Source organism: Physella acuta, unplaced genomic scaffold, assembly GCF_028476545.2.
Source record: "Physella acuta isolate Inbredline_101_S28 unplaced genomic scaffold, ASM2847654v3 ptg000046l, whole genome shotgun sequence".
Taxonomy (NCBI): domain Eukaryota; kingdom Metazoa; phylum Mollusca; class Gastropoda; family Physidae; genus Physella; species Physella acuta.
Genome location: NW_026731566.1, coordinates 372759 through 388457, shown reverse-complemented (window position 1 = coordinate 388457; position 15699 = coordinate 372759). Strand labels below are relative to the sequence as shown.

The window sequence follows — 15699 nt, the reverse complement described above, 5'->3', positions numbered from 1 at the left end:
ACCGACTGCGCCACATCAAAACCTGGCTAGTCCTGGCGGCCTGCCTCTCCCTCCTAGTGCTGACCCATGACCTCGTCACGGTCCAGCTGTCACGGGTGTTTGTCCAGACCTCCCCTGCTGGTGCCAGTGAGCAGACGAACACGACTGGAGCAGGGAATGTGAGCTCCGTGACCTTCAGGATGACCTTCATAAACAGCTCACAGAGGACGGGGTCAGTGGACCGTGAGATACCCGGGGAGTCGGCGCACAAAGATAGGTTGGTGGGTAGATCTTTCCATTCTATGCTTTTAAAATGTGTCACAAATTTGACATGAAATCATGTTGGTGGGTAGATGCTTCCATTCTATGCTTTAAAAATGTGTCACAAATTTGACATCAAGTCATGTTTTTTTTTTGGGGGGGGGGGGGGGGGGGTAGATCACTCCATTCTATGCTTTTAAAATGTGTCACAAATTTGACATGAAATCGTGTTGGTGGGTAGATCTCTCCATTCTATGCTTTTAAAATGTGTCACAAATTTGACATGAAATCATGTCATATTTGGCTTATTTGAGTAAAAAGCAATTTTATAAATTTCTCGTAAACAATATGCCACCTTCATTGCAAAAACACAACTAGTTGTCACAACTAGTAATATTTTAAACTAATGACAGAACAAGCAACAACACATAATGTATATTTTAAAATAATATTTTTTCCTAGCACTGTCTAATCCTTGTGAAATGCACCAAATTATCTACTTAAGCAACACTTGTCTTTAGTCCGACTCATCATGATTGTTAAACATTAGACAAATTAGCATCTTAAATTGTATTAATTTTTTCAAGCAGGGTGATAACATTTGGGATGGGGGTATGACTATACATGCCACATATTTTCTCAAAACTACTGAGGAGCTATAATGCTTCCGAAATCCCTTTTTAATATCATTCAAGATAATTAACCATGAGTGACATATCTAAATACATGAATTATATCCCTTTAAAAATTAATATGGTCTTTTCCAATCCATATTTCTAAGTATGCTAACAATATTAATAACATTAACAAACGTTAATCTGAAATTATCCATAACTACCTAATAAACAGACTACTAAAAACAGATATTATGAAAGATTAAATTTCCTTAAATCTTCAACGTGTGACCATCCACAAAAAGTCGAATTTTTAAAAAACAATTTCACTATGAATAACCGTCTGTATGTTTTTTAGCGCTATTTCTAGACTAGACAATGGCGATTATTAACTCGTTATTTCTGGATGGATGGATGGATGTGCGCAGCTTTAAGTCGTATCTCCTCCTCAACAAAGCAATATCGAGGACTAGTTCCAAAAGCAAATATGTTAAGCAAGTTCCGAGGATGATTGTGGGCCAAAAAAATTACCGGAATTCCTTCCTGGATTTCCCGGAAAAGCCAAAAAAAAACCTCGAAAAAAAATGCAGTTTTTGGTCCATATCTCGGCGAGCAGACAACTTAGCGACTTGAAACATTTACCAATCGATTCCTGCCATAATTTAGAACAATATTGCCGAAGAAAGTTTTCAAAAATATCCTTTCGTTCGGTCACAAAAAATTAATTAAGGAAATTGTGCTTAAATTGTCACTAGACTTTTTATTAACTTGTTTGTATTTGTATGTTATTTTTCTCCATAGACAAGACATAAACGAGGAGTCACGTGACCAAGAGTTCCATCAGATTGACCAGCTCAAAGCCTGGGTGTACTCGGCTTACTACGAGACCGAGGCGAGGGCAGTGGTTCGAGTTTTAGGGATGGCCCTGAGGGAAGGAACGCCATCCATTATCTGCTGTTACAAGACGTTAAACGGAAGCGAGGCTGTGTACCCAGGCAAACGAGACTTTATTAAGGGGTCGCATCAAAAAAGGTAAACAGAAGCGCGTATTCAAATCGTTTTAGTTCGCGATTATATTAAATTATTATTATGGCTCTATTGAGTGGTTGCGCATTAGAAATCCAAGCAAAATCCCTGGGCAGTAAGATGAGAAGAAGCAGATCTTGCCCATATATCAGACCCCCTCTTTGCTCACAGCTGAACGGACCTAATGGACAGGACGTTACCTGTACAACTAGGAACCAGCAGTGTCGCAGAAAACAAACCAGAGTTGGTAATCCTTTCGACTAAGGGGCTCCACTCCTGTTTGATTTCGGACAGCAACTCATCTAGGAGGGTAAACTCCGGAATCAGTTACGCTATAGCGCATCAAACAATAAGACGTAATTTATGATTAAGTTTTGAAAATACATTTTTTTGGGTCTCATTTAGGTTTGTACCTGTGATCTACGAATGTGAAGCAGACGCCAACATAAAGCCAGTGACTGTGTCGTTGACGTACTCATTAAATGAAACCCGTAGAAATTACGTCATGATTCAGTACCCCAAACAAAGGGAGAGAAACTTTACAGTGTGTTACCCCGCTTTGTTTGGTTACAATAACATCTCTAGAATTATTCAGGCCATCGAGATCAACAGAGTCCTTGGCGCCCAGCATTTCTTCATCTACAACTACAGCATCTCTCGGGAAATGGATGCAGTGCTGCGTCACTATCAGGATGAAGGCGTCCTCACAGTCCTGCAATGGCCGCTACCGCTAGATGACGTCAAGGACGTTTGGTACTACGGTCAGATGACCGCCATCAACGACTGTGTATACCGCAACAAGTTTGTATCCCAGTACGTGGTCATACAAGATCCTGACGAGTTCATCATACCAAACCATCACATGACCTGGTCAGACCTGATTCAGGCAGCGGAACGCGAATACCTAAACCAACCTTATACAACTCTCTATCCTTTAGGCTCATTTAACTTCCAATCCGCGTACTTCTCTGACAGACCACAAGGAACCGACCTCCAAAATTTCTCTATCGCAGCAGACGACGAAAGATTCCTACGCCAGTTCTCCGTGTTTCCCCTGATCCACCTCCACCGCCAGAAAACTGCGTTCAAGTTCCCCAAGAGATCAAAAGCCATCGTCCGGCCCGACCACATCCACCTCAGCGGCATCCACTACACCCACGCGCACAGGGGCAGCGCCACGTACACCGTGGTCAGTAACCAGCTGGCCGTCGTCCACCACTACCGGATGCCCGTCCAGGTCGGTGTTCTGGACTTCTCGGTGTTGAAGTTCAAGGACACGATTCTTCCCTTGCTAAGAGAAGCCTTTGGTAAATTTAAACACCTGTTTCAAAATATCCCGATTGAAAAATTACAACTCTCACAAGTAAATCATATATACACGTAGATCTAGTCCCTGATGACTTACTTCCAGCGCTACAAAGGTACGGCCGAACACAAAATGTCTCGGGTTAGGTATCAAATGCCATCGCATGTCCACAACCTTTAACCCCGAGACTAAATGGTTAACACAGCAAGTGCTCGGATAAAGATTGCGTAATGTATTTTATTGACGACCCTTGACCTCCGGAGTTGACCTTTAATGTGTCCCACGTGTTATTTCACGTATACCTGGTCGGATTGACCCATGAACTCCGGGATTGACCTTTAATGTCGCCCACGTGTTAGATCAGGTTTAACCTATGACCCCTGTATACAGGGTCGGTATTGACCCTCGACCTATAGACGGTGGTGACTGAGCTTAACTTCCTACGAACAGGGTCAGGGTATTCTCAACAACTTCCAAGTTACATGGCGATCGGATGAAAAGTGCATTAAAGACAAACAAACCCACATACTTTAATGTATATAGATATACACACCTCTATGTATGTATATAAGTTTGTGTATCATGTCTGTGGTTTCTGGTTGAATAAAAACTTGAAAAGAACGTACAACTGCCGTTTTACGATATTCAAAGTTTCGAAGATGAAAGCGATACTGTTGTTAATATATGTAATTATCAGTTGTCATTATGGGGGACCATGAGAAGCGGACTCCTACCCCCTCCACTAAACCTCCTAGCTTTCACCAATGCGCACTGTACACGCGACTGAACTATAGGCGTACAACGTGTATTAAAAAAAAAATTACCAAACCATCATAAAAAAACAACAGCCTCTTGTGGGTCCGCACACTTATCAATCGAAGCAAACCATCAGAAAATTTTGACATTTTCACACCATCACACTAGGGTCGATACAGCATGATAGACATAAATTGACCATACTTGAACCTTTCATATGCCAATTAACCACGATACTCGATCATTGTTTCGATAGCCTCAAACAACCCTCAACACCCTCTAAAACTATCGACCTCCTTACACACATTTAACTCCGAATGCTGCACACATAAAACCCTTTACCACCGTCCATAGGCCAATTAGCCACACTAACGAGACGACTTGGATTTATTTGGGGATTTGTGTCGTGATTCGCGATTTATATTTTTTAACACAGGTGTAACAGCGTTTTGTGGGAGGTAAGAACAATACTCGGGCTTTAAGAAAGTGTCACGGGTTCAAAACTATTATGAATGTATTCGTACCTTAAAATATAATTCATATAACTGACGGGACTTGAATTAGAAACTTAACCCCGCAAAAAAACCTTTCTGGGCTGTAGGCTATATATATATATATATATATATATATATATATATATATATATATATATATATATATATATATATATATATATGTATATATGTATATATATATATATATATATATATATATATGTATATATGTATATATATATATATATATGTATATATGTATATATATATATATATATGTATATATGTATATATATATATATATATATGTGTGTATATATATATATATATATATATGTGTGTATATATATATATATATATATATGTGTGTATATATATATATATATATATATATATATATATATATATATATATATATATATATATATATATATGTATATAAATAAACAAAATAGAGTAAGGGGGGCGGTTAACTAATTTAAAATTTCGGGGTGTGGGGGCGACCACTACACTGATTAGAGTAGGCCTATATATTTTCTATATAAATTCTATAATCTATAATAATAGTTTCGCTGTCTGTCTATCTATCTATCTATCTATCTATCTATCTATCTGTCTGACAAGAACGCTCTAGAGAAAAGACAAGCAATTTAAAAACATGCATAGTAATTCGAAAAACGAAGTATGACGTCGACACATTTAGCATAGAGTTGAAAATAATCTCACAGTAATATAATGACGTCATTGATTCTGGCGTAAACATTGAATAAAGAGGAAATGTTGTCTAATCTAAGTGGTTTGCGTGAAGAGTTTCTTGCATACAATTCTTCGGGTAGGGGCGAAGCCCCACCCCCCGCGTAAGAACGTCTGAGCCCCTCCCCCTCCCCAACTCAAAAGAAATTTCTTAATCGATACTCTATAATAAAATTACCGCCTAATTAATGTGTCTAATCTCAAAAGTGGTTTTCTTGCAATTTCTTTAATCAATTCTTCGGGTAGTGGCTAAGCGCGACACCAGTGTTTCTTTCAGACTTTTTCCTCCCCGGAAAGGGGTGGGGGTAATTGAAATTTTCGGGGGCGGGGGTAGAATTTTCGGGGAGGGGGGCGGACACTGGAAAAAGTATATAATTATATTTCGTTGAATGGGACGGTAGACATGTTTTTTTTGGGAGTGGGGGTGGGGGGGGGGGGTGGGGGTGGGGGGGGGGGGGGGGTGGTTTCCTCATCGATACTCTATAATAAAATTACCGCCTAATTAATGTGTCTAATCTAAAAAGTGGTTTTCTCGCAATTTCTTTAATGCAATTCTTCGCGTAGTGGCTAAGCGCGACACCAGTGTTTCTTTCAGACTTTTTCCTCCCCGGAGAGGGGTGGGGTACTTGAAATTTTCGGGGGCGGGGGTAGAATTTTCGGGGAGGGGGCGGACACTGGAAAAAGTATATAATTATATTTCGCTGAATGGGACGGTAGACATGTTTTTTTGGGGGGGTGGGGGTGGGTGGGGGGGTGGTGTGTGTGTGGGGGGGGGGGGGGGGGGTTGGTTTTAGTTTAGAGAAAAGAGACAGCACTATCAACCTAGCGCCCGGTGTATCCTTCCTCAACGGGCCATTTTTCTCGTTAATTTATATTTTTGTCCGAGTGGGGTAGGGTGGGGGGGGGGGGGGGGGGGAGAAAAGATTCGGCGGTTGTGCTACGAGAGGGGGGGGGATGTGGCAGTGCCCTGGGAGGGATGACTGAAAGGAACTCCGTCCCGATTATTATATATATGTAGATATATTGGAAATATTGTTGATTTTTAACAATACTATGTAGCCTACGTCACAAACACCATATCTTATTATTACACTATTTTATTTAACTTGCTTCATCTGTCTGTCGTCAGTAGTAATAGATCGAAATGAGCGAGCGAAATTTCGGGCACTTCTAACGGAGAGATTCATTTCAGTTGGCTAGTGGTTCAAGACTTGAAGACAATGCAATATAATATTAAACTTGACTTATTTGGATGCCTAATTAACTTTTTATAAATTAATTAACATTTTTTTAAATTAGTAGGCAGTCTTGTACTAATCTTTCCGCACTATTATACGCGCATTATCATGTTCATTTGGTACGCAATTGCTTTTAGTCATGCAACTATATTGTACATTTAAAAAATTTAAAGCACTGAAAAAAATTGCATAAAAAACGTTTTAATAACAAGCTTTTATGTAATAATGTACTAAAAAGCAGAAAATAAATGATTTTCTTTAAATATATAATACTCAGCTATTTAAATAACCTATAAAGAAAAGCGTGGGTCACTATATCTATTGGATACCTATACTAATATTTAGGAAGAGACCCACGCATTTCTTTATAGTTATTTAAATTTAAATAGTTGAGTATTTTATATTTAAAGAAAATCATCTATTTTCTCCTTTTTAGTGCATTATAATACAAAAGCTTGTTATTAAAACGTTTTTTATGAAGTTTTTTATTATAATTATTAATTAACAAACAGGAATAAATGCCGAACAGGTTTAACGTGGAGACATGACAAGGACGAGATGTTCTGCACTAAAGACAACCACAAACAGCCTGAAAGGTATCAACAAGCTGCTTCTAGCTGTGGGAGCCGGTACCACGTTCTTATTCATGCACCTGGCCGTCTCGTATTTAAATTTCCCTGGTAAAATAGTGAACGTTAACAACAGTCTTAGCCTACAAATGTTGTACATTGTGACAAACAACGACTTTACGCATACGTTTACATCAGATTCACCAATAAAATAGTAAGTATACCACTTGGGTTTTTATTTTACCTTTTAAACGCTATACTTGCCGTTCCGGCAAGGCGTAGTTCTGGCTCATCAAATTTGACACTAGCATTTTTAAATAAACGCGAGGAAAACGAGGACAAAAAAATGTCGACTTATTCTTTTACAAGTAGAGTAAAACAAGAAAAAAAACTTGTAGACTTATTCTTTCACAAGTAATGAAGAAAGTGGTATAATTTGAATTTGCTGATTTTATTCGGTTTTCTTCCCAAGTTAAATATTAAGTTATAAAATTGTGAATGATGAAATTATAAAAGTAAAAACATTTTTTTTTCTTCTGCGTATCAAATTAAAAGGGCAATTAGAAAAAAATCTAATAAAAGTACTAAAATATGATTATTTCTATTTTTCATTATCCAACTATGATTTTGAATTTGTAAACCATTTAACAAAAACATTATGAAACTAAAAAAAAAAACATTTCAATTTATCAAGTACAAATAGTTCAACAGTGTCACGTCACACGGAAGCTTTTCAACCAATCAACGACAACGACGCTTGGGTTTACTCCGCCTACTATGACGTTATGAGACCAAACTTAACGGTGATTAGAGTCATAGGAATGGCCTCACGCAACAATCATACGGTCTACTGTCACATGAGCAAGGATGGATACACGGCTATAGGGAAAGGAAAACATAAGTTTTTAGTAGAAGATCACTATAAAGAGTAAGTAGTATTTTTATAAAATACACACAAAAAAGCGCAAATATTGATAAATTATTTTAAATTATGTAATTAAATAAAAAAAAATTTATTAAAGAGAAAGTAATCAATATAATATATAATAAATATATTTTATGGGAGAGGGCGTATCTCACAATAAGACATGCTAGAGTTTATTTCGAAGGGTGCCTCCAGCCTGGTCTGGTTTTAAAGAGAACGTATCTTTTATAAATAGAGTTTTAATTACATTTTCGAAAAAAGAAAAAGAACAAAAAAGAAAATAAATAAGCGATATACATTATAAAATTACTTTAACATTTAAAAATCTTGAGTTTATAACTCTCGCCTTTAAAAATAACACAATATGTTTGATGTCAGGTACACAGCGACAATGTTTGAGTGTTTTGTAGGACCAAAATTCAAGCCAACCTCCATCTCTATCACATACAAGCCTGACGTCACACCGACCAATCTTTTAGAGATTCAGTACCCCAAACAAAGGGAGAGAAACTTTACAGTGTGTTACCCCGCTTTGTATGGTTACAATAACATCTCTAGAATTATTCAGGCCATCGAGATCAACAGAGTCCTTGGCGCCCAGCATTTCTTCATCTACAACTACAGCATCTCTCGGGAAATGGATGCAGTGCTGCGTCACTATCAGGGTGAAGGCGTCCTCACAGTCCTGCAATGGCCGCTACCGTTATCAGATGTAAAGGGTATCTGGTACTATGGGGAAGTGGTCGCCATCAACGACTGTGTTTACCGCAACAAATTCGTATCCCAGTACGTGGTCATACATGACATTGACGAGTTCATCATACCAAACCATCACATGACCTGGTCAGACCTGATCGAGGCTGCTGAACTTGAATATTTAGGTCGTCACAATATCTGGAACAGACCTATAGGATCGTTCACATTTGAATCCGCTTATTTCAAGACTTTATGGAACGCCAGATTGTGGGAACAGATCAAGAAAAATTTCTCCATCACAACAGATGAGGAAATTTTTTTCAAAAAATATTTTGTATTTCCTTTTTACCAGGTCGTAAGACAATCCAGCGTTTATAAATTTCACAAGAGAACAAAAACCATTGTGAGGCCTGAACACATCCTGGTGAGCGGTATCCACTATACCCACGCGCACAGGGGCACAGCCAACTATACCGTGGTCAGCAACGATATGGCCATTGTACACCACTACAGGAAAAATAAACTTTGCAACTTCACTGACACGTCAGCACTTAGATTTAAACAACTGGCCTACCCCTTGTTGACTGCTAGCTTCGAAAAATTTTCTCACCTGCTAAAACAAAATAACCAGCCGCAATGGCCAATAACGTTTCGTAAAATCCACTTTTAAATGACAGAAATTACCATAAATACTGCATAATCTCCTTAGTTTTTAATATAATTATATATCTATTTATACATGTATATATAAGAGGCTATTTAATCTTTCTACGTGAGTAAAACATTCGTGATAATACTCTTCTTTAATTTATGGTTCTATGATGCAAATGTCTTAGAATGTTATTATCTTTTAATTTTTTAAAAACATTTAGCTAGATTACTGGATCAAAATATTACTAAATTATATTTTTAAAATGCTTACTCAACAATGCGTTACTTTGATGCGCATGCTAGAGTGTGCTGAGTGAATTGAAACTGCATTCTAGGAATAATGTTAATGTCTTTGTTGACTTAAGCGTTGTGTTATGGGGAGGGTGGTAGGGAGTGGGTGAAAAGGGGTGGAAAATGGTTGAGGGTGAACGTGGGGAGAGAGCTTTTAATGTTGGCACAGCTATTAAAATATTTGGTTATTTTGTCAGCTTGCATTAAAACTCGACACAAATAAGTATAAAGTTAGTTCGACGGGTTTTCAAAGGTACCATTTTATCAAGGGTACTCAATTTAGATAAAATATTATTTCATTTTGTCATTCATTTTTAAATAAAAATAACTAATTTAAAACTTACTCTTAACAAAGAAATATAATTTCTTAATTTTAAAGTCAAAATGTCGCAAATTTTCTGGCATAGAAAATAAAAGGGAACTCCCCCTATTCAGATTTCGGTAGTGTGTAGTTACAATCAAATAAACTTCATAATTTAATTCCCTTTTCCATATACAGTTAATAATTCTAAATTGTCTCACACACTGCTGATATCGAAGTACAGAAAAATATTTAAATTATTTTTGAGAATTATATGGTCTCGTGGAGGAGAGACAACTTTCATACATAAAAATGGCCTTTTTGTTAATGAAAAACAAACAGATTAATGATATTCTCTGATGGTTGTTGTCTCGCATCGATTATGAAGCGGAGAGGTAGAGGTGTCATGCCTTGCGTTCATGTCTTAAAAACATTTTTAGAATTTAACTAGACTACCCGTCATCCGTTGGATAACTGTGGGTTTCGGGGGGTCATCCATCAAAAAACTTCACGTCTGTCACTCAGAGAAGTAGCGACCCTTCCCGGCGCCCGGGGACAAACTTTTCTATTTGAACCCCCCCCCCCCCCCGCAAGATTTCGATTTGCACACCCCCCCCCTCAAACTTTCGATTTGCACCCCCCTCAACCTTTCAATTTATTTTCCCAACCCGTTTTGGCGCCCTTAAGGTCGGCGGCCGGGGACATGTCCCCCCCCCCCATCGCTACGCTACTGCAGTGTCACTTATCGTCACAAAAAACCAGACCCCACATTCAAAAAGATGTTTTTATATTTTAAAAACTCTACTAAACTCTACTTCACCTGCCCAGTGTCCCGCCAAGTCTCAGACATGTTTGAATTTTAAAAAAAAAACGATTCCGGCCGAGCATGGCTCTGACCACACAATCCCTTCATATGCTGAGAACATAGAAACAGGTGAACCCTACTTCACCTGCCCTGTGCCCCGCGAGGTCCTGATAGTCAACCTTATCATTCACATATAGGGTTTAAGAAAAAATAATTGAAAACGTAAAAAAAAAAGTTCTATTAATTTTAATGACACTGACTTTAAAATTTAGCCTTCATTCTCCAAAGCAAATTTTAAAATGCTTTTCTGGCATATCTAGCCCTGGCCACCTATACCATGTTTAAATAATGTGAACGCCTGCCATTTTGCTCGTGGTAAACATGGCCTAAAATGGTCGGAAGTCATGCGTCCGGTCCGGCCGCCATATTGTTGTTAGCAGCCGACCACGCCTCCAAGTTAGTGAGTAATCCTACTATATCTAGATCTAGAACATAGATTTAAAAAATCCCATATATTCTCGAATTAGATGATCATTGAAGCTAAACAAAGATTTATATAAAATAATTAAGGCCTGAATTAGATTCTAGATGTAGAATTTACATTAAGTCTAGATCTAGAATTTACATTGAGTCTAGTGACCTAGATCTAGGCTAGATCTAGATCTAGATTCATATTTCATAACTATTAGTATTAACTTTCCTTCGACAGCTGATCTTTAGATCTAGAGAAATTTATTGTAAAACTAAATGAAAAAAGACAGTTGAAAATTGATATAAGTGTTGGAACGTAATAAATACAGCAAACGGACGTATTGTTTAAGTTAAAGCCGGCAGAAAATTAGCTTTGTAACGCGTTAAACTTTTGAATGGGCCACAAAGTCTATGATGGAGTCCGCTATTTTTATGGTACTAAAAAGTAAACACATCAAGGGACGTCACTATTCCCACAAAGTTTTGTCAATGTTTTAACATTTAAAAAAAAAAAGTGGTTAATCTACCTATGAATAAATCAATAAATTAATTAACGTCTTTAAATAAATTTGTGATTAACAGTCTGTCTTAAAACAAAAATTGTTCTCTACCTACATACTATTTTACAGCTCTCCACGATGAGTGGAACCATTAGATATAGTAAATCAGACAAACAAATAAATATTCAAACATGTAAACAAAAGTTGAGTTTTAGTAGTATTAGATAGATAGATATATTGGGGGACGTGGGGGGGGGGGGGGGGGGGGTCGAAAACGACGACGACGGCATACACACCGATAGCAATGACGAGTTTCATCTTGTCACATTAGCGGAAACTACAAAGATAGGCTTCACCGGGAGTCAGGACAGATGAGTCTGGAGATCTTTGGTCGGTGGCCCGTACCCCTGCAGGACAGGGGTCTCTGGAGATCTTTGGTCGGTGGCCCATACCCCTGCAGGACAGGGGTCTCTGGAGATCTTTGGTCGGTGGCCCATACCCCTGCAGGACAAGGGTCTCTGGAGATCTTTGGTCGGTGGCCCATACCCCTGCAGGACAGGGGTCTCTGGTGATCTTTGGTTGGCGGCCCGTACCCCAGCAGGACAAAGGATTATGGAGATCTTTGGTTGGCGGGCCATATAACAGTTATCTGTGTTACTATGTCAAAGGCTATAGTGGATATCAAAGTGTCGTACAGCTACGATCATAGTCAGTGTGTCATTATCAAAGATAGGCGTTGCTGTGTCCTATACCAATGACAAATATCACTGTGCCTTGAAGAAATGACGAATGCCACCATATCCTGTATCAATTCTGAGTATTACAGTATCCTCCAACGATGATAGGTGTCGCGGTGTCACTGTGTCTATAGACATACCAAACCTATCAAAGCCTTACACACGGGACTAATTCATCCTATTCAAATGGCGTCCAACCTGCCACTAACAGCTGTGATGTTAAGCCCGCAGGAAGATGATAGTTTAATACCACGGATGGGCGTGAGTACTGATAGTACAATCAGGTAAAACGTGCATTTTAACATGTCAATACAATTATTTAAAAACGCAGTTTTTATTATTATTATATATATATATATATATATATATATATATATATATATATATATATATATACATATACATACATATATATATACACATACATATTTGTATATGTAATTTAATGTATATATATAATTATATATATATATATATATATATATATATATATATATATATATATATATATATATATATATATATATATATATATATGTACATACATATTTGTATATGTAATATAATGTATATATATAATTATAATTATAAATATATATATATATATATATATATATATATATTTATAATTAAAATTATATATATACATTATATTACATATATTATATAATGTATATATATATATATATATATATATATATATATGTGTGTGTGTGTGTGTGTGTGTGTGTATAAAGCTTCGTAATTAAATAATATTTTAACAGAAACATAAAAGATGATTACTAACAGACTGAAGGCTAGTAATAAACTGCTTCCAGTCGTTGCTGTTGGCGCCACTTTCTTGTTACTGCAACTGGCCGTTACACCAGTGAATGATTACATCAGTCAAAGTCCAAAGAGGTTACGTGTCTTTTTAATGAAAACAAACACAACAGTATCGCCGGTACGAAGGTGAGGTTAACATACTTTTAATGTTTGATTTGCCATTCCGGCTAGGCGTAGTTCTAGCTCAGAAAATTTGACACCTTATGTTTTGCTTCTATCAGAAAAAAAAACATTTTAAAATAGGCCAATCATTTGATGTAAGTTAAAAAAAAGTGCAGGTTTATTTTATGTATAAGAAAAGACCTTTAAATTTTAGGAACTAACCTAATTTGTAATATGTTGTTTGCTTTAGCTTTTGCTATAAATATTCATTGCGAAACCCAAAGACGATTTAAAAAAAAATTATATTTAACGACATTAGATTTCTAAATCAACAGATCCCAAAAGTTTTTACATCCAGACAAGTTTCAGCCAATCAACGATAACGATGCTTGGGTTTATTCCGCCTACTATGACATATTGAGTTCCAATCTAACGGTGATTACAGTCATAGGAATGGCCTCACGCAAAAATCATACGGTCTACTGTCATATGAGCAAGGATGGGCACACGACAAAAGAAATAGGACGACATATGTTTTTAGTAGGAGATCATAGAAAAAAGTAATAAAATTCATTGTCCAGTTTTTAAAAAAAAACCACACACATGATGCAGTATTAACACTAATTACTCATTCCGTAATATTCATAAGTAGTCATTACTTTATAAAACTACTAATCTACTCAAAAATATTTTAAGACCGTTAATGGAAATACAAGATTCTTTATCGTTACAGTTACACAGCGACGATGTTTGAGTGTGTTGTAGAACAAAACTTCAAGCCAACCTCCATCTCTATCACATACAAGCCTGACGTCACACCGACCAATCTTTTAGAGATTCAGTACCCCAAACAAAGGGAGAGAAACTTTACAGTGTGTTACCCCGCTTTGTTTGGTTACAATAACATCACTAGAATTATTCAGGCCATCGAGATCAACAGAGTCCTTGGCGCCCAGCATTTCTTCATCTACAACTACAGCATCTCTCGGGAAATGGATGCAGTGCTGCGTCACTATCAGGATGAAGGCGTTCTCACAGTCCTGCAATGGGCGCTACCGTTAGATGACGTCATGGACGTTTGGTACTACGCTCAGATGAGCGCCATCAACGACTGTGTGTACCGCAACAAGTTTGTATCCCAGTACGTGGTCATACAAGATCCTGACGAGTTCATCATACCAAACCATCACATGACCTGGTCAGACCTGATCGAGGCAGCTGAACGCGAATATCAAAATAAACACAAGGTCAAGGCCAGACCTATAGGGTCATTCTCGTTTGAATCTGCTTATTTCAATACTCTATCGAACTCAAGATCGTGGGAGCAGATCAAGAAAAATTTCACCATCACAGCAGAGGAGGAAAATTTGTTAAAAAAATATTCTATTTTTCCTTTTTACCAAGTTCTAAGACAATCAAGTGTTTATAAATTTCACAAGAGAACAAAAACCATTGTGAGGCCTGAACAGATTCTGGTGAGCGGTATCCACTATACTCACGCGCACAGGGGCACAGCCAACTATACCGTGGTCAGCAACGACCTGGCCATCGTACATCACTACAGGAAAAATACACTTTGCAACTTCACTGACACGTCAGCACTTAGATTTAAACAACTGGCCTACCCCTTGTTAACCGCGAGCTTTGAGAAACTTTCCCACTTTTTTAAACCAGACACAATAACCGGTGGATTACCCCTGTAATCCATTTAAATAAGACGTACTAATGTCTGGAGATTTGATGTATTATAAATGAGAAACCAAATGAAATTTATTAAGATCATTCATATACTATTCCATTTAGCTAATTTTAAGTAATAGCATAGAAATTTAATAAAAATGATACAACCAAGTAGCGATTTAACTTATTGTCTAAAATAAAATAAGAAAGAAAGCGTACAACAGCTGAGCAGTTTTGCAATAGGTTTTGCAATATCTGGTGGTTTCGTTTTTGAGTGTTGGTGTGGGCCAAACGTTGAAATATATTTATTTGCGTTACATTAAAGCGGATGTTTTAAATTCTTAGATTAAATTTAGGACATTAGAGAATGTAATCTTTCTTATTTTATATACCATGGTCTATTCCACTATCAAGAGTTTAAAGTGCCGCTTTTGCTTAAAACCTAATTTTTAATCCACCCCTAATTCCTTAAATGGATTATCCAGGTTGACAGGTTTAGCGTAGATGAATGAGAGTGTTTTATAAATGACAAAATAATCGATTGTGAGACCTGAGAGAATCGTCATCCAAGGCAAAAAATATTTTCATTCTCGTTGAAAGAGCATTTTAAAACAAGTTAATTAAAAAAGTCTAGTGACATTTATGCGCAATTTCCTTATGTTATCTAAAAATAGCTCTGACGTGTAATGCTGGGGTGCGTTCAAGCTAGAAGAACGATC

At 37.2% G+C, this 15699-nt stretch overlaps 2 protein-coding genes across 4 annotated transcripts in view; one reads left to right on the top strand and one right to left on the bottom strand.

The window, feature by feature from the left end:
* The window catches only part of LOC131944451 (nitric oxide synthase-interacting protein), a 58163-nt gene that overhangs the window by 10325 nt on the left and 32139 nt on the right, over positions 1 to 15699 (bottom strand). The window lies entirely within an intron of this gene.
* On the top strand, positions 4302 to 9494 carry LOC131944420 (beta-1,4-galactosyltransferase galt-1). 3 transcript variants are annotated; one of them, XM_059305022.1, is made up of 4 exons: positions 4302 to 4400; positions 6957 to 7210; positions 7691 to 7924; positions 8300 to 9494. In XM_059305022.1, the coding sequence occupies exons 2-4, from the start codon at positions 6972 to 6974 to the stop codon at positions 9285 to 9287; spliced, it is 1461 nt and encodes a 486-aa protein (XP_059161005.1). In that variant the 5' UTR covers positions 4302 to 4400; positions 6957 to 6971; the 3' UTR covers positions 9288 to 9494. The 3 variants fall into 3 exon arrangements, with proteins under 3 accessions (XP_059161005.1, XP_059161013.1, XP_059161019.1); XM_059305030.1 differs by having other exon boundaries at positions 6940 to 7210; XM_059305036.1 differs by lacking the exon at positions 4302 to 4400 and having other exon boundaries at positions 7154 to 7210; positions 7708 to 7924.